This window comes from Trichomycterus rosablanca, chromosome 10, assembly GCF_030014385.1.
Source record: "Trichomycterus rosablanca isolate fTriRos1 chromosome 10, fTriRos1.hap1, whole genome shotgun sequence".
Taxonomy (NCBI): domain Eukaryota; kingdom Metazoa; phylum Chordata; class Actinopteri; order Siluriformes; family Trichomycteridae; genus Trichomycterus; species Trichomycterus rosablanca.
This window is the reverse complement of record NC_085997.1, coordinates 23,039,603-23,063,994: the sequence shown is the minus strand read 5'-3', so window position 1 is coordinate 23,063,994 and position 24,392 is coordinate 23,039,603. Positions and strand designations below refer to the sequence as shown.

General features: G+C 40.6%; 1 protein-coding gene across 1 annotated transcript; it reads right to left on the bottom strand.

Annotated features, from left to right (window-relative positions):
• Window positions 1-7,472: 7,472 nt before the first annotated feature.
• slc16a3b (solute carrier family 16 member 3b) lies at window positions 7,473-22,450 on the bottom strand. The gene is made up of 5 exons (XM_063003693.1): window positions 22,331-22,450; window positions 16,383-16,630; window positions 15,322-15,465; window positions 12,111-12,893; window positions 7,473-8,014 (listed from the first exon to the last, which is right to left on the bottom strand). The coding sequence occupies exons 2-5, from the start codon at window positions 16,603-16,605 to the stop codon at window positions 7,605-7,607; spliced, it is 1,560 nt and encodes a 519-aa protein (XP_062859763.1). The 5' UTR covers window positions 16,606-16,630; window positions 22,331-22,450; the 3' UTR covers window positions 7,473-7,604.
• Between the last annotated feature and the right edge of the window lie 1,942 nt (window positions 22,451-24,392).

The window sequence follows — 24,392 nt, the reverse complement described above, 5'->3', positions numbered from 1 at the left end:
CACCCAAGATAATGTATTTTGTAATTGGATCCAGCTGGACTGAACCATTCATTCTTCACAAGTCCAGTACTAATAGGATTGCTTATGTGGGTTATTTGTGCACAGTGTTTGGTCTCAATGGCATGTAAATACACATGGTAAATAATTTAGCTTAATCTAATGCTTAATATGTCCTGGAGTATGTTTTATAATTAATAAACATGTTTTTGTTTTGAGTAAAGAAAAAGTTTATTCTAGTACATTTTATACACACAACACACAAAGCATTATGAGAAAATAGGTTTACATGTGAGGGCAATGTGTTCATTTTGAGTGAACTGGTTTTCAAAAGATTCTAATTTGAGGAAATGTAAATCCGGTTACAACTGTCAAGTAATTTATAGCATATATAAAGAGCACGAGGTCCACTCTGCTGGGTAATGAATAAAAGACAAATAGACAGTGTGGTGCTGAAAAGTCCATATTAAATACAGAATTGTGTTTGAACATCATTTAGTTGTACTTTGTGAACAAGTTTTTTCTCTCTATTTGTGTATAAATATTGTAAAAATATCTAAAAATGACTAGAAACCATAACATTTTATAAATAATGACTACTGTAACATAGCAATGTTAATGCCCAAATCTAAGATAACCTTTAAAACCTACAGTAATAAAGAAAATAATAACAGTATAGGTAGAACTTCAGTTACAAGTTTACATAGACATGCAAGAGACATGTATCTTGTGCCAGACTTGAGGGTCTTATAGTTTCTAGTACGGTTCTTTTTCTGTGACCTAATCTTCAGAAAACAGACATATGTGCCCCACCAAGGATTTTTTATGAATACATTTTACATAATACGTTTATTGCAGGGGTTTTTTAATATTACCAAATCTGCTGCTCAAAAATATACAGTAGTTGAAAACAGTGCTGTAATGTCATTTAACTCTGTGGTATGGCCTTGTAATTCCTTGTAAGTAATTGTAACTACAGCTGGTGACTTCTTTGTGTCCAGATAAATAGGGTTTGTTTTACTGCATTCATTAGAACGAGCAACATGCATTACAATAGAAAAGCTCTTAACAGATCTCAGAAAGCAAATCTGAAAACATGTGACTAGCAAACATTTCTGATTAACTTTAGCTCCTAAGATCATCTGGGTGGCACGGTGGCTAAGTGGGTAGCACTGACTCCTCACAGCAAGAAGGTCCTGGGTTCGATCCCCAGGTGGTGCGGTCCGGGTCCTTTCTGTGTGGAGTTTGCATGTTCTCCCCGTGTCCTCGTGGGTTTCCTGCGGGTGCTCCGGTTTCCTCCCACAGTCCAAAGACATGCAAGTGAGGTGAATTGGAGATACTAAATTGTCCATGACTGTGTTTGATATAACCTTGTGAACTGATGAATCTTGTGTAATGAGTAACTACTGTTCCTGTCATGAATGTAACCAAAGTGTAAAACATGACGTTAAAATCCTAATAAACAAACAAACCTAAGATTATCTTTGTAAGTTTAGAATAGATAGAAGCTGGAACACTGGTCTTATGGCTGCTGTGCAAGAGAGAAAAATCTGCTCCACTGAAGTTTGCTGCTGATCACAGACAATAAAAAGAGTTTTGGTCAGATAAAACCCAGTTTCATCTTTTTGGCCAGCCATCTGGCCATCGCGGTCTGCCTGGAGACGAAAATATGAGACGTTTATAACACTACACCTACAATAGTGTGCTGCCTAGTTTGGCCAGTAGGTGGGGTACGGGGTCCAGTTGCCTGTGATCTGGATTGACAGGCACCTGCACCTCATAAATGTTCATTCCTATTGATCATTTACATTTTCAGCATTTAGCAGACGCTTAAATTGTCTAAGAAATTGAGGGTTAAGGGCCTTGCTCAAGGGCCCAACTGTGGCAACCTGGCAGTGGTGGGGCTTGAACCAGCGACCTTTCGATTACTAGTCCAGTACCTTAACCACTAGGCTACAACTGCCCTTGCATGGCACATCTGCTTTTTTGTAATCCGTGATTCAGAAACGCTCGAGCTGCTCAGGTTTTTTGCTGCCATGGGAGACCAGCATTCTGTATCTTTTTTCAGGGAGCTCAGCTGGAATGGCACTGAATGAGTCAGCGACCCCTGAGGCGGTGTGACGACCTCTTTTTCCAGATGGACCCACGCTGGGCACAGGCTGTACCAGTCAGTGGTGTGGGCTTGTGTTAAGGTTCCCTATCTGTCTTTCTTCCAAGGGTTGTGCTCATTTACATTTATGGCATTTATTCAAAGCGACTTACAATTGTGACAGTATACAATCCAAGTAATAGAGGGTTTAGGGCCTTGCTCAAGGGCCAGACAGTGGCAAGTAGTTGGGCTTGAACCAAAGACCATCCCATTACTAGTCCAGTACCTTAACCACAAGCCCAGAGTTTTCCAAACCATGGGTGGTTGCAGAGAAAAATAATAATAATTTTTTTTTAAACTTGTAACATAAAGGCTCCACAAGGGGCATTTGCGTACATCTTGTAAACCACAGTGGGACCAGATTGTACAGAAAGAGTAAGATGTATTGCTCGTGTTGCCTGGGTCGCATAAAAAACCATGGACAAAATGTGGGTCACTTGAAAGAAAGTTTAAAAAACCCTGGACTAAGCTACCACTGCATTGCACTTTATGCACTGTCCCTTGTCTAGCCACTTTCTCTGTTGCAGGTTGTGGAGATTTTGTAATTAATTTGTTATTTATATTATTTTGACTATATACTCATTTACAATTCTTCCTTTTACAGTATTATTCTATCCTTGATTAAATATCTGCACCATGGATTCTATTTCCTATTTTGCAGATGTATGGGGTGCGCTCCTTGCTCTCTCTTCCTTCAGCGTGCGCAACCAGCCCTGTTAAGTGAAACTGGAGCATAGCAGAAATTGGACAAAAAAGGAAAATTACGCCAAATTTGCATGTCCAAATTTTACACGTAAACAGGTCTTTTACTGGGACAATCAGCCAAGACACATGTCTAAACCAATTCTCTTACAGTGTATCACAAAAGTAAGTACACCCCTCACATTTCTGCAAATATTTTATTATATCTTTTCATGGGACAACACTATAGAAATAAAACTTGGATATAAGTTAGAGTAGTCAGTGTACAACTTGTATAGCAGTGTAGATTTACTGTCTTCTGAAAATAACTCAACACACAGCCATTAATGTCTAAATAGCTGCAACATAAGTGAGTACACCCCACAGTGAACATGTCCAAATTGTGCCCAAAGTGTCAATATTTTGTGTGACCACCATTATTATCCAGCACTGTCTTAACCCTCCTGGGCATGGAATTCACCAGAGCTGTACAGGTTGCTACTGAAATCCTCTTCCACTCCTCCATGATGACATCACGGAGCTGGTGGATGTTAGACACCTTGAACTCCTCCACCTTCCACTTGAGGATGCGCCAGAGGTGCTCAATTGGGTTTAGTCCATCACCTTTACCTTCAGCTTCCTCAGCAAGGCAGTTGTCATCTTGGAGGTTGTGTTTTGGGGTTGTTATCCTGTTGGAAAACTGCCATGAGGCCCAGTTTTCGAAGGGAGGGGATCATGCTCTGTTTCAGAATGTCACAGTACATGTTGGAATTCATGTTTCCCTCAATGAACTGCAGCTCCCCAGTGCAAGCAAAACTCATGCAGCCCAAGACCATGATGCTACCACCACCATGCTTGACTGTAGGCAAGATACAGTTGTCTTGGTACTTCTCACCAGGGCGCCGCCACACATGCTGGACACCATCTGAGCCAAACAAGTTTATCTTGGTCTCATCAGACCACAGGGCATTCCAGTAATCCATGTTCTTGGACTGCTTGTCTTCAGCAAACTGTTTGTGGGCTTTCTTGTGCGTCAGCTTCCTTCTGGGATGACGACCATGCAGACCGAGTTGATGCAGTGTGCGGCGTATGGTCTGAGCACTGACAGGCTGACCTCCCACGTCTTCAACCTCTGCAGCAATGCTGGCAGCACTCATGTGTCTATTTTTTAAAGCCAACCTCTGGATATGACGCCGAACACGTGGACTCGACTTCTTTGGTCGACCCTGGCGAAGCCTGTTCCGAGTGGAACCTGTCCTGGAAAACCGCTGTATGACCTTGGCCACCATGCTGTAGCTCAGTTTCAGGGTGTTAGCAATCTTCTTATAGCCCAGGCCATCTTTGTGGAGAGCAACAATTCTATTTCTCACATCCTCAGAGAGTTCTTTGCCATGAGGTGCCATGTTGAATATCCAGTGGCCAGTATGAGAGAATTGTACCCAAAACACCAAATTTAACAGCCCTGCTCCCCATTTACACCTGGGACCTTGACACATGACACCAGGGAGGGACAACGACACATTTGGGCACAATTTGGACATGTTCACTGTGGGGTGTACTCACTTATGTTGCCAGCTATTTAGACATTAATGGCTGTGTGTCGAGTTATTTTCAGAAGACAGTAAATCTACACTGCTATACAAGCTGTACACTGACTACTCTAAGTTATATCCAAGTTTCATGTCTATAGTGTTGTCCCATGAAAAGATATAATGAAATATTTGCAGAAATGTGAGGGGTGTACTCACTTTTGTGATACACTGTAAGTGAAGTGGCCAAAGATCCAACAAGAGCTAAAGTTATAGGTCCACAATAGGTCAAATTAGTAATAGGTCCACAACTAAATATTAGGTGTGCTGTATGTATATTTTATCAGAGCAGATTTGTCATATTATTAGAAAACTTTAGACAAAAGAGTAAGTCTTAATAATTTAGTCAGAAAAAAACAAATGCAGAAAACAATTAAAAACAGTTAAATTCTAATGACACACATTTCCCTTACAAGCATGTGTAAAAATGTAACTGTAACAGTATTAATAACAACCGATACTGAACAAAAAAGTAGTTCAAGCACGTCTACACTGCTGCTGTGTTTCCTAGCCCAATCCTTTAAGTATTGTGGTTTGGTCCTCTGCCAAACAAACATTAGCTGTCAAATGACCTGTTAACGAGCTCGAGTTAAATCGGGTGTGACAGATAACAGGAAACACTACAATGTGCAGAACAGGGATACTGCATTATCTGCACTTAAAAGGTTTTATATGGTATAAACATGTCTTTAGCATATGAGTGTGTATAGCAGTGTTTTATCATTTACATGGGTTTCACTGTCACACACTGTCTATCAAAACATTCTCATACACACATACTGGATATATTAGACTGAATCACAGGACTGACAGTTTGCATATTTTATAGTCTTATACGCACGGTTACTCAGCCACAAATGCTTCTTCATGGTAAAGCTCAGGTTTAGTAAACACACAGCAGCCTACAGTTCGCAACACCAAGCAAATACATCATTCACGATAATACTATTCGTACTACATAGACAGCGTAGTAGTGAAATGACCCATTGTTGCTGCTAAAAGATTAACAGTACTATTAAATAATACTATTTGTTTATCGATACTCTACTGTCTCTGCTGTCACGGCTGGTTTACTGGTTGATGATTTACTGCAAATCTATACTGAACTGCATACTTTATTTTAATCTCCTGCATAAGTTGTAATCTGTGCAGCCCCTTTAAATAGTAGCACTTAACCACCTGATCCCCTATTACATACTAAGTACCTGAAGACCCAAACACTTTCTGGGAAAATATTTGCTCCAGATAATGTAGTGCGCTAACAAACAAACTGTAATCCACACTCTACAAACTGGCCTAGTTCCATACACTATGTAGCCAGAAGTATGAAGACACCAATTTAAAGTTTAATTTAAATATTTGGACACTTCTGTTGTGGCAACATCTTTTAGTAACAGGTGCATAAAATCAGGCATGCAGCCAGACACAATAAATATTTGCATCAGAATGGATCATTCTGAGGAAACATTTAACATCTCTAGCTAGTGGGTCAGGAGTTTAAGCCCTTGCCACTGTCAGGCACATATTCAAGTCTGTCAAACCTCAGCTGCCTGGATAAAAGTGTATGGCGAATGCATGAACATAAACATGTCAGTTTGTCGAATGTTTGCCTTGTTAGAGCTGCCTTAATTGTCTTTAACTGATGTTACTATAAAGTAGAAATGTCTTTATGATCAGCATAGCTAGAAAGCAACAGACTATTGAACGTAAAGCCTGTAGCTTGCATATAGGCTTCCATCGCCAAGCAGCTGTACATAAGTATAAGTATAAAATGCACTTCTGCATTTCAGAGTGACAAATTATTGTTCACTTTTTGGCAGTTTGACTCTAGTTCGATTCTAGTTGCCAGAAGAATGCTACTGTAAATCAAACTGTATATTGTGGTGGAGGAAGAAGAATCTTTAGTAGTCTTTTAGCTAATTATAATGCTAAAGCATTAATGCCCCAGTCGTTTGAGAAATATATTTTTCTATTAAGCATTACACCCCAAACATGAAGCATTGTCCACAAAAACATTTATACTTTCGGCATTTAGCAGCCGCTTTTATCCACAGCGACGTACAGTACTGTGACATTATATTGTCTAAGCGATTAAGGGTTAAGGGCCTTGCTCAAGGGCCCAACAGTGGCAACCTGGCAGTGGTAGGGCATGAACCAGCAACCTTTCATCACCAATCCAGTACCTTAACTACTAGGCTACAACTGCTCAGGTATGGTATGGTGTAAAAGAACTAGAATAAATTGCACACAGCCCCCTACCTCTACCCCATCCAACACATTTAGGATGAATTGTATCAAACTCTTACTGTCCAACTTAAAGGTCTTACCTTACTGTTGCGCTCATGAATGGATGGGCTCAATTGAAATATTTTTCTACAGTCGTTTCATTTAGTTAAAGCCATTTCTAAAAGACTGGAGCCTGTTGTAACAGCAAAAGTCTATATTAATGCCCATGGTTTTGAAAATGAACTTTGTGCTTGCATTCACTACAAACATTTGCCATTGTAGCATACACATACTAAACCCTTAGGATGCTAAAAGAATGTCTTGTATTTGGCTGGGTGGTCTAATTACCAAAAAATGATATGCTAAGGTGCTCTAAATGGTTTTGTCTACTGCAATTGTTTTTATCCTATTTCTGCATATCTTTCCTTTGTTCCCCAGTCTAGTCAGATCCAGTTACCCGGTAGAATCTTTCCTCCACTGCTGAAGACCTGTTCCCTGACCCAGGAGTGTGGTAACTAACACATGCCCCTTCTGAAACATGTGCTTCTTTTCAGAGCAGTATCGCATACAGAGAGTCATGCACTGGTCTTCATTAAATAACATTCCTATCCAGGCGTCTTCAAACCAGCCAGCAGACACCACAAATGCAGCAACAATGAGAAATTCCTTCAACCATCTCATCCGACAGTACATGTGACCTAGTGAGACATAGCCAATCACGACTCTGAGAGCACCCGGGTCAGACGACACCCGGATCTCAGTGCTGGTAGCCACCCGAGTGCCCTGATTTGTGCTGAATAAAAAATGGATTTGTTGCTCGGTACTCGGTGTGTGACCTAGTGAGACTTTATGTGCAAAGCATACATCAAAACATTAAAACATCAAACACGCAACTGCAATATCTTAACTAATTTATCCAGTCTTTCAGGGTTTTTCAAGTCTGCTTTGCTAAGGTTATACATTCACAGCGAAGATTCAGGTTCTACCATGTTACCATTTACTTTGGTCGGGACTACAGAGTCCATCTCAGCACCTTGGTCCATCTTACTGGCAATGGATTTATCTTGTTCTTTTGGCGACTGTGTCTGTCTTTCCACCTCTGGATTTGAACCTGCTTGCTGGCTTTGTTCTTCATTCAGATCAGTCTTGGATCCTGGCTCGGGGCTCTGCTCAACCAGAGGAACTTTGTTAAGACGCTCCTTCTCAGCTTCTGTCACAGCCATCTCCATCTTGTTAGAGGAATCGGGTTGCTCAGGCTTCTTCTTGATGAAGAGCAGGTTGCAGACGCAAAGTACAACAGCTGAGAGGACCACCTCACATCCTGCTAACAGGAAGACGTACATGTATACCTTGGTGGCGTCCAGAAGGCGCCCTGCAATTACAAAAAGAGCGATTATATTACAGATTGTACACATTATGTATTTAAAATGATTTAGTCTTTCAACTGAGTGTTACATCTGTTACATATAGATTACAATAGACATTCATTTGAACCAGTTGAACTTGAAATTGTATTAAATTACTTGTATTACAACAACCAAAACGATTCACAATTTGTTCCATATTAGGACCTTTACTCTTCATGTGTAGCACTTCTATTTTTTCTTTCATCAAACAAATTCCAGTAACACCAGAAGCTTCGCTTTGTGTCTGCTTGCAAAATGATCATGACTGGTCAGGACTGGAAGACTGGAGATGAAAATGCCAAGAGTATCAACCTGGCACTGAGGTACTAGTTTCAAGGTTGAAAAAACATACTATCTAACGGGTGGTAAGTAAAGACCTTAAAAGCTTGTGGTTTCATTCTCCTAAAGTCTCCTAAAGCATTAGCTAGATTAAGCCTGGGAAGTTTGATTTTATGTATATGGGCACCAGTCAAGTAGTTACTAAGAGTAAGACTGCTATAAGAGCTCAATGGCTGACTTTTCTAACAAGCACTACAGATCATTTAAAAAAAACATTTAATTAATTTATTTATTTAAATTTAAAATTCTGCTAGAAATACACCGATCAGCAATAACATTAAAACCACCTCCTTGTTTCTTCACTCACTGTCCATTTTATCAGCTCCACTTACCATATAGAAGCACTTTGCAGTTCTACAATTACTGACTGTAGTCCATCTTTTTTCTCTACATACTTTGTTAGCCCCCTTTCATGCTGTTCTTCAAAGGTCAGGACTCTCCCAGGACCACTACACAGTATGTATTATTTGGGTGGTGGATCATTTTCAGCAGTGACACCAACATGGTGGAGGTGTGTTAGTGTGTGTGGTACTGGTATGAGTGGATTAGACACAGCAATGCTAATGGAGTTTTTAAACACCTGACTGTCACTGCTGGACTGAGAAAAGTCCACCAACCAAAAATATATCCAGCCTAAAGCACCCCGTGGGCAGCGTCCTGTGACCACTGATGAAGATCTAGAACAGGGGTATTCAACTAAAATTTAAAGAGGTCCAGTTAGAGAAAATTTCTTGAAGCAAGGTTCCGGAATGTTTAGCTATATATATATATATATATATATATATATAGTCCATCACCTTTACCTTCAGCTTCCTCAGCAAGGCAGTTGTCATCTTGGAGGTTGTGTTTGGGGTCGTTATCCTGTTGGAAAACTGCCATGAGGCCCAGTTTTCGAAGGGAGGGGATCATGCTGTTTCAGAATGTCACAGTACATGTTGAAATTCATGTTTCCCTCAATGAACTGCAGCTCCCCAGTGCCAGCAACACTCATGCAGCCCAAGACCATGATGCTACCACCACCATGCTTGACTGTAGGCAAGATACAGTTGTCTTGGTACTTCTCACCAGGGCGCCGCCACACATGCTGGACACCATCTGAGCCAAACAAGTTTATCTTGGTCTCGTCAGACCACAGGGCATTCCAGTAATCCATGTTCTTGGACTGCTTGTCTTCAGCAAACTGTTTGCTGGCTTTCTTGTGCGTCAGCTTCCTTCTGGGATGATGACCATGCAGACTGAGTTGATGCAGTGTGCGGCGTATGGTCTGAGCACTGACAGGCTGACCTCCCACGTCTTCAACCTCTGCAGCAATGCTGGCAGCACTCATGTGTCTATTTTTTAAAGCCAACCTTTGGATATGACGCCGAACACGTGGACTCAACTTCTTTGGTCGACCCTGGCGAAGCCTGTTCCGAGTGGAACCTGTCCTGGAAAACCGCTGTATGACCTTGGCCACCATGCTGTAGCTCAGTTTCAGGGTGTTAGCAATCTTCTTATAGCCCAGGCCATCTTTGTGGAGAGCAACAATTCTATTTCTCACATCCTCAGAGAGTTCTTTGCCATGAGGTGCCATGTTGAATATCCAGTGGCCAGTATGAGAGAATTGTACCCAAAACACCAAATTTAACAGCCCTGCTCCCCATTTACACCTGGGACCTTGACACATGACACCAGGGAGGGACAACGACACATTTGGGCACAATTTGGACATGTTCACTGTGGGGTGTACTCACTTATGTTGCCAGCCATTTAGACATTAATGGCTGTGTGTTGAGTTATTTTCAGAAGACAGTAAATCTACACTGCTATACAAGCTGTACACTGACTACTCTAAGTTATATCCAAGTTTCATGTCTATAGTGTTGTCCCATGAAAAGATATAATGAAATATTTGCAGAAATGTGAGGGGTGTACTCACTTTTGTGATACACTGTATATACAGTATATATAACATATATATTGATATATATATATATATATATAAATAGCCTAGTAGTTGTATCAACATCTGCATGTAATCAATAACTGACTGTCAAATCAGATGTCTGTTTGTTTATTAGGATTTTAACGTCGTGTTTTACACTTTGGTTACATCATGACAGGAACAGTATTTACTCATTACACAAGGTTCATCAGGTCACAAGTTTATATCGAATACAGTCATGGACAATTTAGTGTCTCCAATTCACCTCACTTGCATGTCTTTGTACTGTGGGAGGAAACCGGAGCACCTGGAGTAAACCCACGCGAACACGGGGAGAACATGCAAACTCCACACAGAGAGGACCTGGGCCGCCCCACCTTATCAAACCTTTCTCTTATCAAATTAAGAGAAAATAAAAATAAATTGTGCTCCAGTGGGAAGTAAGAACAGAAATGAGTCTCTCCATCACGGATTAAATGCTGTATTTTCGCTGTACACGTTTCTTTTTTGGAGAGCGCTATTTGTCTCCTGTCTCACTCGTCTTTTTCTCAACTTTCTCCTGCACAGTCGTCTGTATCTCTCCCTTCGTTTTTTCTACGTTAGCTATCTTTCTTTTTCTTTCCACCGTCTTTCCACATGTAACTCGCCTCTAACTCTCTCATCTGTCTGCACTCTAGAGTCGCAGTGTTTACCGGCTGGAATGCACAGACTTGATTGGCTGAGTGGTGTCACGTGATTGGTCTGTGCGTTTTCTCATCCGCTAAACCGCTACCGTAAAGACTACAAAAGCTGCGCCGGTTAAAATAGAAGCGCTCCGTCAGGTTTCAAATAATAACTTTATGTTTTGGCTGTAGGTCCGGGTCCCTATGGGACAGCTTCTGGGTCCGGATCCGGACCGCGGTCCGCCTGTTAGTGACCTCTGGTCTAGAAGATGACCAACTCAAACAGCAGCAATAGATAAGCAATCGTCTCTGACTTTACATCTACAAGGTGGACCAACTAATAGAGTGGACAGTGAGTGGACACGGTATTTAAAAATCCAGCAGCGCTGCTGGACAACAGTCAGTAATTGTAGAACTACAAAGTGCTTCTATATGGTAAGTAGAGCTGATAAATAGACATTTTGTGTAGAAACAAGGAGGTGGTTTTAATGTTATGGCTGATCGATGTGTATGTGTGGCTGAAACACCTGACCTCAGTTATTAACCCTTTGATGCACAACCTGGGTCAAAAGTGACCCAACTGAGTTTTTATTTGCTATATCTTTGCAATAAATTAATTTCGTCATTCAAGCTTCCATGAATTTCATCACAATCATCACAAATCCTTATTTCAGTTTTATATTTTTTGCTTTTTAATAAAAAGCATTTTTGTATCACTACCCTCCTAATGCACAACATGGGTCAAAAATGACCCTTATGTATTTACTATGGAATTTGACAGAAACTACTGACATTTGTAAGTGTTTGTAGTCAAAAACATATTTACTGATCTTTTGAAAGACAACCAAAGATTAGGCTCTTGAATCTTGAATATGTCCGATACTATTTGTTTGCTAGCTGTTTACATATTCTAGTATAGATAGCTTTTATTAGCTAAGACAGCAAATACATGAATAACTGACAAATGTGCATATGAAAATATTCTTGAATGGATGAATATGGGTCATTTTTGACCCATGTTGTGCATTAGAAGGGGTTTGCTTAGCTTGTGCATCAGAGGGTTAAAACAGTTATCAAATTTTGGCCATATAATGTAGCTCTTATAAATAGTTAGAAGGAATAATAATGCAAACTGACCTGCACCGGGTGGCCCCACTAATACAGCAACGGCCTCTACCAGCAGTACCAGTCCAATAGCACTTGAGAACTTTTCTGTTCCAACGATGGTCATTAGTACCTCAAACTGCAAAGCACCCACCATGCCGTATGAGATGCCAAAGAAAATGCAGAAGAAAACCAGTGATGTGTAGTCCTTTGACATGGAGCCTATGATATCAGTAATGCCGTTACATATCATAGCGAAACTGAAGAAATAAACACAGCGTGGCCGCACCCACTTCAGTCCAGCAATAATTCCACAAGTAGGCCTGGCAAAGATATCAATGAAACCTAGGATGGTCAGAAGAAGGGCAGACTTGGTGTCTTCATTACCAAGCTCCTTGGCATAGCTTACCACGAACACTGGTGGCACAAACAGACCCAGCACCATAATAGCTGCTGCCACAGTATAAATAACAAACCCTCTGTCTTTAAAGACACTGAAGTCCAGCAACTTGTGCTTCGGTTTTGGCTGGTTGTCAGCTGCTTTTGATGCTTCTTGGTCCTCTTCCTTTTTTGGGGGGGCTAGCAGGGGCCTCATGAGGGCTCCACATGCACAGCAGTTAAGTAAAATACCTCCCAGGATAAGGAAACCACCACGCCAACCATACTTGTACTGAAGAATTTGTCCCAGTGGAGACAAACAGCACAAGGCCACAGGGCTTCCAGCTGCAGCCAGCCCATTTGCCAGGGGTCTTTTCTCACTAAAGTATCTGTTTAGCATGATGAGTGAAGGCTGGAAGTTTAAGGCAAGGCCCAGACCTGAAAAAGATTCCAAATTTTATTGAAAACAGATTTATCCAAGCTTATATAAAAAAATTTATGTGTATACACTGGTACCTTGTAACTCGACGTCCCCTAAACTCAAAATCTTTTAAACTCGATGCTCTTCATCCAGAAATGTGTACTCTTAAACTCGACGTTTACCATAAACTCAACATGTGCCTCAACATGAGACCTCAACGACCTCAATGCATTCTACACCCGCTTTGAGACGTCGACCCCCACTAGCCCCACAGAGAATACACACACCTCCATTACGCAACCCTCCTCCCCCACACCAGTTGTCTCACCAGCCCAGGTACACAAAGCCCTGAAGAGGATCAACCCCCGCAAAGCTGCAGGACCTGACAACATTCCTGGGCGGGCCCTCAGAGCATGTGCTAACGAGCTGGCTGATGTTTTTACTTCTATCTTCAACCTTTCCCTCAGACAATGTACAGTTCCCACCTGTTACAAGACCACCACCATCGTCCCTCTCCCCAAGAAGAACCCCCCATCCTGTCTGAATGACTACAGGCCAGTAGCACTCACTCCAATCATTATGAAGTGCTTCGAGAGAGTGGTGCTGGCCCACATTCAGAGCAATATACCAGGCACTACAGACCCCCTACAATATGCATACAGGGCCAACAGGTCTACCTCGGATGCCATCGCCGCAACCCTTCATGTCTCTCTCTCACACCTGGAACATAAAGACTCCTATGTCAGGATACTCTTTATTGACTACAGCTCCGCCTTTAACACGGTTATACCTCACAAACTTACACATAAACTGTCATCTCTTGGACTACACCCCACCATCTGTGACTGGCTTTTAAACTTCCTGACTGGCAGGCCTCAGTCAGGACATCAACCAGCATAATCACCAATATTGGTACCCCGCAGGGCTGTGTCCTCAGCCCTATCCTCTACACCCTGTTTACCCACGACTGTGTCGCCTCCCACTCCGACAACATCATCCTGAAGTTTGCTGACGACACTGCTGTGATAGGTCGTATCACTGGAGGAGAGGAGGCAGCCTACAGGAGTGAGGTGAACAGTCTGGTTACCTGGTGTGTGGACAATAACCTTACACTCAACATAGACAAGACCAAGGAGATGATAGTGGACATGAGGAGGGAGAGGAGACCTCATCAGCCACTGTTTATCCGGGACCTTGAGGTGGAGAGGGTGAACAGTTTTAAATACCTAGGGGTCCACATCAGTGATGACCTCACTTGGACACTAAACACCACACAGGTGTTAAAGAGGGCTCAGCAGCGGTTGTATTTCTTGAGGAGGCTTAGGAAATTTGGCATGTCACCCAAAATACTCAGCAACTTCTACCGCTGCATCATTGAGTCCATCCTGACCAATTGCATCACCGTGTGGTACGGCAGTTCTACTGTGAAGGATCGCAAACGCCTGGAGAGAGTGATAAAGACTTCATCGAAAATCACCAGGACGGCACAACCCTCTCTCCAGAGCATCTACCATCACAGAGTCCACAGGAGAGCTGCGTCCATCATCAAAGACCCCACCCACCCCCAACATGGACTATTCACACTTCTACCCTCAGGCCGGAGATACAGAAGTGTGAAATGCAGGACAACAAGACTAAAGATCTCTTTCTTTCCCACAGCAATCAGACTCTTAAACAGCTGAGCTGATTATTCATAGACACTATCACACTTGCACACAATACTTGCACTATACCACATATGACTGTTTACAGGTCTACATACATTTATGTTTACACTACTGTCTTACATATGACTGTTTACAGGTCCACATACATCTGCACATGTATGTTTACACTACTGTCTTACATTTTGCACATGTAACTATACTGTCTGATTGCAATATATCTGCTCTTTTCTTGCACAATGTACATAACTTTTATTTCTTAATTTGACTTTATATTATTATTACCTATTTGTACCTTGTTACATCATGTGTGGACAGCAAAATAAGAATTTCATTGTACAGGGAAACACGTTTCCTACTGTACATATGACAATAAAGCTTTGAACCTTGAACCTTGAACCATGTGCGACCACCCCAATGCTTCTCAAGTGAATGTGCCTTTACTGAATGGAATACGGTATTCTAAGATCAAGCATCTCCACGATTAAGTAGCATAAGAAGACAATAAAGAAGTATTTTTTATTGATTTTTAACTGTTTAGAATTGTATTTCAGTGCGTTTTATATTATATTTGTTTTATTATCAGTGTATAAGTAAACAACCCCATTATTTTACATTAGCCTAAAATAAATGCAGTTCCACACGATCACGGAACACAATAACAGGTTTCCCATACATCCTTATGGGGAAAAAATACAACACATCGAGTTTCAAGGTACCACTGTATTAATTATTTAGCACATTTAATTGGCTTAATGTTAATAATATCAAAAAAACTCACCTGTAATAACTCCTGTAGTAAGATAGATGTGAATAATGCTGGTTGAAAAGGAGGCCAAAATCATGCCAAGAGAAGCAAAGAGTCCACCCACCATCATCACAGGGCGACACCCGAAACGATTTACTAAAACACTGCACAAGGGCCCTGTAATATGAAACACATATTAAAGAAATCCCCCAATATATTTTACTAGAGACAACTATTTAAAGAAGGGAAATGGGCAAAGGAAGTTTACTACAAACTCAACTAAACTGGAACTATTCTATTTCTATTCTATATCTAATAAGTGATTGCATTGTTGTTTTTAGAGGACTTTGTTGAAATTTGTTATAGTTTGTTTAAAAATGTGTCTCTTCAAAGGCCCTGTATCTGCAAGCAACCAGTGCTAAATTTGTCTTATGCTTTCTATTCATTGAAATTAATATCACAGCTGGGAAAATGCTCTGTAAAACTCTATGGTACACTTCTGAGTTACCGGGGAATGCACATCTAACTGCAACAAAGGGCAAAATAAAGCAGTTACTGAAAATATATATAAAATAAAGAAATTACTATCTGTTTATTCTTGTCCCTTTTTTTAAACAATGGACTTTATATTGCAGATACAGGGTTTTTTCAAAAAGTTTCAGCACTTTTTTAAAACTCTATTTATTAAGAATCTCAAAAACAAATGAATCACTCACCATATGATGCATTTTTCCGAACATCGCACCAATTTTTTAATGCCATCAGCAAAAAATGTTTTTGGTTGAGCTCGCAGCCACTAATGCACTGCTGCTTTTACATCATCATTATCACATGAAAATCTTCTTCCCCTTAAAGCTTCTTTGAGCGGTCCGAAAAGGTGGAGACTAGATGGCACTAAATCCGGACTGTAATCTCTCTCTAAGACTCTCAGACACGACCAATTACTACTCCTCCTGCCCTCACTGTTTCCAATGAAAATATACAAGTGCGGAAACTTTTTGAAAATCCCTCTTATAAAGAGAATTTAGTTAATTTAATCAATTTATTTTATTTAAGAGCTCACACAGTCTTAGTTAAGACCATCATGTCTGTACCTGATCCATAAAGCATTGCTAGAAGAATGGAGGAGATCCATGCGGTGTCACTGTAGCCCACGCCAAATTCTTTGATCAGTTCCTTGAAGAACACACTGACCGCTTTGGGAAAAGCATAAGAGAACCCGGTGATGACAAAGCACCCGAAAAGTACGGCCCAGCCCCATCCTCCATCAGGGGCCTTTACCCCACTGCCTCCTTCATCCACCACCACTCCTCCCATGATGCTCTGTTTAGGTCACTCAAAACTACATGAGAAAGGAAAAAAAGAAAACAGGCATGTTAGCATTAAAGCTACAACAATTCTACATACATACACAAGTTAAGAATGAGTGTACTTTTATATATGCCATGAAGTGAATCCAAACAGAACTACTAGTCCAGAATAAAGTGATTTGTGTTATTGGTGATTGATTCTTCCATGTGACCACACAGGCATGTGCTGGGACAGTTAATTGCTTATAAGAGATGCGAGGCTGTATTTTTATTACATGTGCCCTACATCCCTAACATCCATTAAAATCCAAATCAATATACAATTAGCAAAACCCTATCAGAGTTTATTGCTGTTTCATATTTTGTGACTATAAATATGTCATATTTTCATTATAGAGTTGGTGGTTAAAAACACTTTGTAGCTTATTTTCAAATGTATTATTTCTTTCACAATAAAAATTATGCCCATTTACAGCCACAATCTTCAGTAATATAACATAAATTCTGTGTCCAGTGCTAGTTGTAGAGTTTGCTAAACTGCATGTGAAGACTCAACATTCTCTGGTTTAATGAGACAAAATGTAACTCTTTTTACAGCACTAGATTAAGCGAAAACTTGCACTGCACATCACCACATCCCCCATCATAGAGGTGGTGGATTCTTAGTGCCAGGGACAGGGAGGCTGGTAAGAATTGAGGGACGGATAAATTACATTAGAATGACCCACAACATACAGCTGAACCAACACTGGAGTGTCCTCTAGGCAGGTCTTTGAATGTCCTTAAGTGAGCCAGCCACCTGAAGATGGCAATTCATAGATGCTTGCCATCTAATCTGGCAGCGCATTTAAGGATCTGCCATGAAGAATGGGAACTGCCAAAATCCAGGTTTGCATAGCTTGCAGAGACTGTCCAAGAAGTAACTGCTACCAATTGGGCTTATACAAAGTATTGAATAAAGGGTCCAAAAATATGTCAGTTTTTGATGTTTAATTCATTTTCAAAAAAACATATTGCACTTCATTATAATGGGTGATTGACTGGTAAAAATGGAAACTGTTTCACACAAAAAACACAAAGTGTGCAAAACGTCAAGGGGTCAGAATAGTTTCTGAATAGTTTCCACTGTAAATAAAGCAAATAAGGTTTTCCTGAAGGTACACAGCATACATCATTAACCAAATAAGAAAAAACAATGTATGATGTTCCATTCCTAATATGTGAACATTTACATCATTTAATTCCCAATACAGTTGTTATGAGGTGGGGAGGAAGGACCCAAGGATGCGGAGGTTTAACTAAAAAGGGTTTTATTTATTAAATCATAAACATAATATACATAAAATAAAAGGAATAACAATAACAAAAAACACTTCGGGGAATCCCGAAGGCAGCCGGACGTCGGGGGCTGAAAAGGAACAAAAAAAGCATACAAAAGAAAAGGGGAAGCGCGAGGCGCGAACCCAGGACTCTTGCCTCCCGACCGGGAGCTTTAACAGCCTGCCACAGCGGCGCTAGTGGCAGACTCGCTCCCGGCGCTATTGAGGCAAAGAGTGGGTTCGCGAGATGGAACACCTCGCGCTGTTGGCCGAAGAAGGGGGGGTAACACCGACAATAGCTGCGTGGCATGGCGCTTTCCAGCAACTTATGCTGGCTAGAGCCATGCCAGCTACCGGGTGTGATTGATTTGCGGGTTTCAAAAGCTAAAGGCAAAGGCGCTGTCACCAGCCAGGGTGGCTGGGAAGTGGCCATTTGCTCAAGCGCTCCAGAGGGCGGAACGTGACGCTGTCACCAGCGGTTTGCGCTGGGAGGGGGTCACGTTCCTCTGGGCGCAATAATGGGGTCTCTCGGTGGCGGCGGCACGGCGGCTCGACGGCTCGGCGGCAGCGGCCTGACGGCGACCTGAAGGCGGCGACCAGGCGGCGGCACGACAGCGGCGGCACTATGGCGGCAGCTTGGCGGCGGCGGCGGCCTGGTGGCGCCCCACTAGCGGTGGCCCGGCGGCGGCGGCACGGCGGCGGCGGCACAACCTAAAGATAAAAAACAACAAACATAAAAGGACACCGCAGTGCCAAACAAACTCAAAGAAAGAAAAAAGAATCAGCCAACAAGAGCAGAAGGTGCGACGGCTACAGCTCTGCACCTATCCCTTAAATAAGGGAAGGCACAGGTGCAGCCACTTCGCCCTAACGAGCTGGCCAGGTAATTAAAGGCACAGCTCGTTTCTGCTCTGTAAGGCCTGTGGCGTCAGGGAGAGATGGTACATTCCCCTGATGCCACAGAGCCTAACAACAGTGACATTTAAAAATGGTTTCAGGCCAAATGTGTAATGTCCCAAAAAATTCAACTTGTTAAGAAGTAGTATTGTGTATGCTAAATAGATGAAACATTCTAGCATCAATAATACACAATTGATACAAACGTTTGCATGACTTACAGAAAGAGTACAATCCTTATTATAAATAATGTTCTTCTGGGGTTTTTTTGTCTTTTTAAATTTGCTTTGCAAACTTTAAGACCCAGTAAATAATAAATTAATTTTAAATAATCACATACAGAAACTAAACTCTAAACTTCTACTGTACATAATGCTGTATTGACTGCACAGAATCTATGAATAACATACTATAATTAGAAAAGCTTTTGTGAACCATATGTTTTATAAGCACTAAAGCCAACATACACAAATCTAGGAGAATTTTTAGTAATTATCAAGCAGCAGTAAAGCAGTCTGTTAGCATGCATAAAGAACCTACCAAGCTGGCCCTTGTTGTCCTCTCACATCTGACTCTGTGTGCCCATGGCTGCATCCCTAGTGGGGATTTTGAGGGTGGGGGTTTAGATAAACTCTTCTTAACCCACTATACTTGAATCCTGGCAAAGGCTACACTCCTATTTTAAGACTATGACTTTATTCCACTAAGTACAATCACTGAAACCGTAATTAGAAATTGGAGATAGTGAGCATTGCCTATTCATTCTGGTTATGCATTGGCAAGGCAGTTCAACCTGACAATAAGTGTGAGAAATGCTTAAGTGAGCTTCAGGGTGGCACCTGAGGGTGCGATGCAAATATAACGGTGAAATGGTGTTTGCTTAGCTGGTAAAGATAAGCATGTGCACCAAACTGGCCAGATGGCACTGAAAAGAAAATAACAGTTGTATCAATTCTGATGGGTTTTTTTTCTGGGGTGGGGGATAGGTAGTTGATTCTCAAATAAAAATATTGATACCTAAGTGTGCTTTTTCATATGTAAATATGTTGCTTAATAATGTTTTTATTGGTGCTACATTTGTACTGGGTTATACTTTCAAATTGCTCATTATTTTACAGCTTAAAACAAATTAAAGATCATTGCTAGTGTTTACAGCTTTAAGAAATTAAGTTTGTAATGTCACGTTAAAATATGGTATCATGTGTTGCATTTGAACTGCATTTAATCTAATTTTGGGGTTGTTTGTGTGTTTTTCCACAGGTTATTAAATATTTTTTTAACTACACATCACTCTAACTTATGGTCAGGTGACTGTCTGTAAGGGGTTTGCCTTGTTCTTTCCGCGTCTACATTGTCTTACTTTATGTACTTCAAATTCTTTTTACATACCAAAGCCATGCAAGAAGGTGGATTGGCTACTATTTAAAGAGTGGCCAGGCAAGGGAATGGGTAAGTGTATGATACCCTGCAATACACTGGTGATGTCTGGGTTGAATACCAACCTAGCACACAGTGTTTTCTGATAAAAAAAAATATCCATTTATTTATATGATGACCTTTACAAGATGACCTACAGATATAAATAGGCCATATCAACATCTTCAAAACAAGCACATCCTATTAAAACTGGCCTAATTATCTCCATAAAACATTTTTTTCCTCTGTGGGAGCAATATTTATGTCTCTAGAGTCACTGACTGCCTTTTTAGTTATGGTGTGAAGTAGGTAACAAAGCAAAGATTTAGTGCCACCAGTAAGTCTGCAGCTGTCATTGTAAATTTTCATCCCTTTAGTTCTCACATTTTGCTTTGGCCTAGAAGGTGGTCTCACCTACTGACCTGCATTTACATCCTGACTGCACTTGCTATGTTTGATCTCATGCATATTCAAATGTTTTACAATTTACACTTCCTGTGGCTGGACAATGGTTGTCTTTACATCAGAGTGACAAATAATTGCAGTGCTAAAAACCATTGCTTTGCACTTTTACATGCATTGCATTGTACCTGATGAATTCTACACTTTATACAGGCTGTCACTTATTAGTCATTTGTAGCAAATATTTTTTCAACAATCCTTCTCAGATGCCAAAAACAGTATTTAACCTGCTGGAAACAATCACTGCTGTCTTTGTTATTACTATTTTGGTGTTATTCACTCTTACATTAACAGCAAACGACTCACTGTGTCTGTGTTGCTCTCATTCATTCATTGTCTGTCTAAATACCACTTTATCCTATTCAGGACTGCATCCTATTCAGGGTTGCTGTGAGTACAGTTCACTGAGCGAAAGGCAGGAAACACCCCAGACAGGTCACACACATTCACATCTAGGGCAATATTAGTATCTCCAATTAACGTGACTGCATGTCTTTGGACTGTGAGAGAAAACCAGAGCACCCGGAGAGAACCAGGGAGAACATGCAAAGTCCACACAGAAAGGACCCAGACTGCTCCACCTGCAAATTGAACCCAGGACCTTCTTGCTGTGAGGCGAGAGTGCTACCCACCGAGCCGCCTTCTGACACACAACTCATAAACACATTTGGATGAGAAAAGAACATGCCAAACTTTTTAAGATACTGACAAAGTAGCCACTTTGAATTGGGCTGAAGTATAAGTAAGTAAATAAGCAAGTCTGGTCCAGTTTCCCTGCCCAGTCCAGGTGCACTCTGGACCCAACACTACCATAATAATAAGTACAGCTGCTACTTAAGATTACCACCACCGTTTGGACAACACATGTCTATGGAAAAAAATGTGGATGCGGCACCTACTTTACCTGCACGTCTCACCACTGACACTGACCATGCTTAATTTTTAGGTGGGGTGTATTTTCGTGACGCAGAGCACGTCATACAGGCTACGTGACTGGGTAGGTGTACGTCTCTGTACTAGTAGAAAAGTGCGCATGCGCAAAGGAAAAGTGCGTCGGGGACTTTGTGCGCTACAACTACAATTCAAAACCACAAGCTACAACATCCTCACATTTAGGAGATATTTAGCTCGGCGTTGGATGATAATGCCGCCAAATAAACGGCACATATCTTTAAATTATAGTGGTTGCCGTTGGATGATAGTGCCGCAAAGTAAACGGCGTATATCTTTAAATGTAAGATGATGGATAAAATATCGATGCACTGTATCTTTTTGGGAGTATGTACAAAATATTTAAACAAAAACAGAAAAATAGGTCTGACAGTTACAGTTGCGACCTTTCCACATCCAAAATTAACTAATAGAATATTTTTGCGATACAAATAAACAGCTGGATTTAGTAGAGGACCGGGGAGTATAATGCTTCAATTAGCTTATTAATAAGCCTACATTTATCTAGTAATTTTTGTTTTACAAACAGTCCCATTCACATAAAAAGCGATTGAAATGGTCACATGTCTGCATGTCTCGTCCATCCCCAGAAAGACCTGTTACTGCTAAAGTAAATGACATGGAAAATACTCATCCCATCCAACAGTCAACCTATTCAATTCAGAGTAACTATCAACAGTTTCATACCTTATAGATGTTTTCTGGATAAAACGGTGGCCGTGGAGCTGGTTTAACATCAGACTCATCCCTGTCTGTGCTGGTGCTCGGAGGAAATCCGCTCAGATTAATGAAGCTGCATGCAGTGACCGAATTGTCAGAGGTAGCGATGTCGCGTTCATGAACGAGTCGGTTCTTTGAGTCGGCTCTTTTTAGGTAAACTTTGGGAGTCGACTCTCTGTAAAGACTAGTCATTTTGTTTAATCGTGGTGTTTGTGATGAATTAACGCCATGTGTAGAAAGCATCCTTGGCTGAATCTGAACAGAATCTACATATGTTCGCATGGGTTTTCCTAAGTCCCGGTTCTATAAATTAATACTATGTCTATTATATTAAATAGGCGTATTACTGTTGAATCATATTTAAAGTGATAGTTAGTGATATTACGGTTTAACGTATTTAACTCTTTTGCCCACGCTCACAAAGGTTTCCCTGAGGTAACGTTAACTAGCGTCTAAAATCGTGTTTCACAGCTTAGCTAGCTTTTGTTATATTGGCCACATACTATCCTATTAAAATTAAAATAACTTAGCAAACTTTTTCTATCTTAGGTTAGCTTGCCAGTAGGCAGACAGCAAGCTACAGTTTTCATTAATTCTTGCACTGATATTTTATATATCGCCAATGTTAGCAACTTTAGTGTCTCCTGGGGACTTTCATCACTATTCATCACTTAAAGAGGCAGACTAAACGTTTTTAGGGAATTAAACTAAGCATAGGGTTAGCAATATTTCAAACGCATATTTTATGAGCATTTGAGGAATTAAAATAAACTAGAAACACTTACCTCAAATATGCTGCTGCAGAAAATATCCGAACTGCCGTTTTTGTGCCGTTACCAGGGTTGCCAGATTGCTACAGTATAATCACGTATTTCAAAATCTGCCAAAATGCATGGAAAACCGCTCAAAAATACTTATGAACAACATTATACTAATTAACTGCTGATATCTTAAGGATCAGTAATTATAAATTCAGTGACATTTGAAAAGTCGTGATACCTTGAAACTAGCCCAGTTCCCCACCAGTTTAAAATAAAAGTCGACCAATCTGACAACACAGGCCGTTAAAAATGTACAATTTGTTGGGAATTTAGCCATTGGCAACAGGACATGGTAACCCAAGTGCTGGGTTGAGAAAATAACCCAACAATTGGGTTATTTGGTGAGAAATAACCCAGCGTTTGGGTAGAAAAAAGAACTCAGGGTTTTTTTAAAGTGTAATTTAATTATAATAATTATGCTGTAAGCAATTACAGAAATAATAAGTTTATGTGAACAATAATCAGATATGTTATTTTCTTTGCCAGCTCATTGCTTTTTGCAACAGAATAAGGGGTCTAGTCATTTGAGAGAACATGCCCAATATATATTTTAAGAAGAAGAGGACTCTTTGGCTTTTCCAGGCTCTGTATACAAACAAACAAAAAGAAAAAAGTCATATATTACAGCCCACCACTGCATTAAAAATGTAACCTGAAACTCCACCATGCAAAGAGAAAGACGAAAGACAGTGAACCTGTAATAAGTTCAGATGAGTCCATGTTTCAGCTTGTTTTTAAAAAAGCCTGACATGCTTATATCAGCAGCACATGTATCATTACCGTCTAAATAAATGCTGCCTGGTCAGTGTTAAATGTTACATGTTTTTTTTTTCCCATTCCACACACCAATTGACAGCTAGTGTGTAGCATTGCAACAATTAAGCTACAGAATATTTATGTGTATATCCACAAATTTAAATAGGAACCAAAGAAAATGGAAAATGAATATAGGTACAAGTTAGATGTATATAATGAATTGGTAATTTGTAGATGTATCACCTGTTGAGTAACAAATAAAAAAATTTATTGGTCTATAAAAAACCAATAAAGACTCAGTTATTAAAAAAGCATTATTTTTTTATAGCATTATTTTTGGGTCAGGTGACTGTAAGGGGTTTGGCATGTCCTTTCCATGTCCACATGGGCTTGCTTCATTTACTTTAAATTTTTTTTAATCACCAACATCATGCAAGGAAGTGGATTGGCTA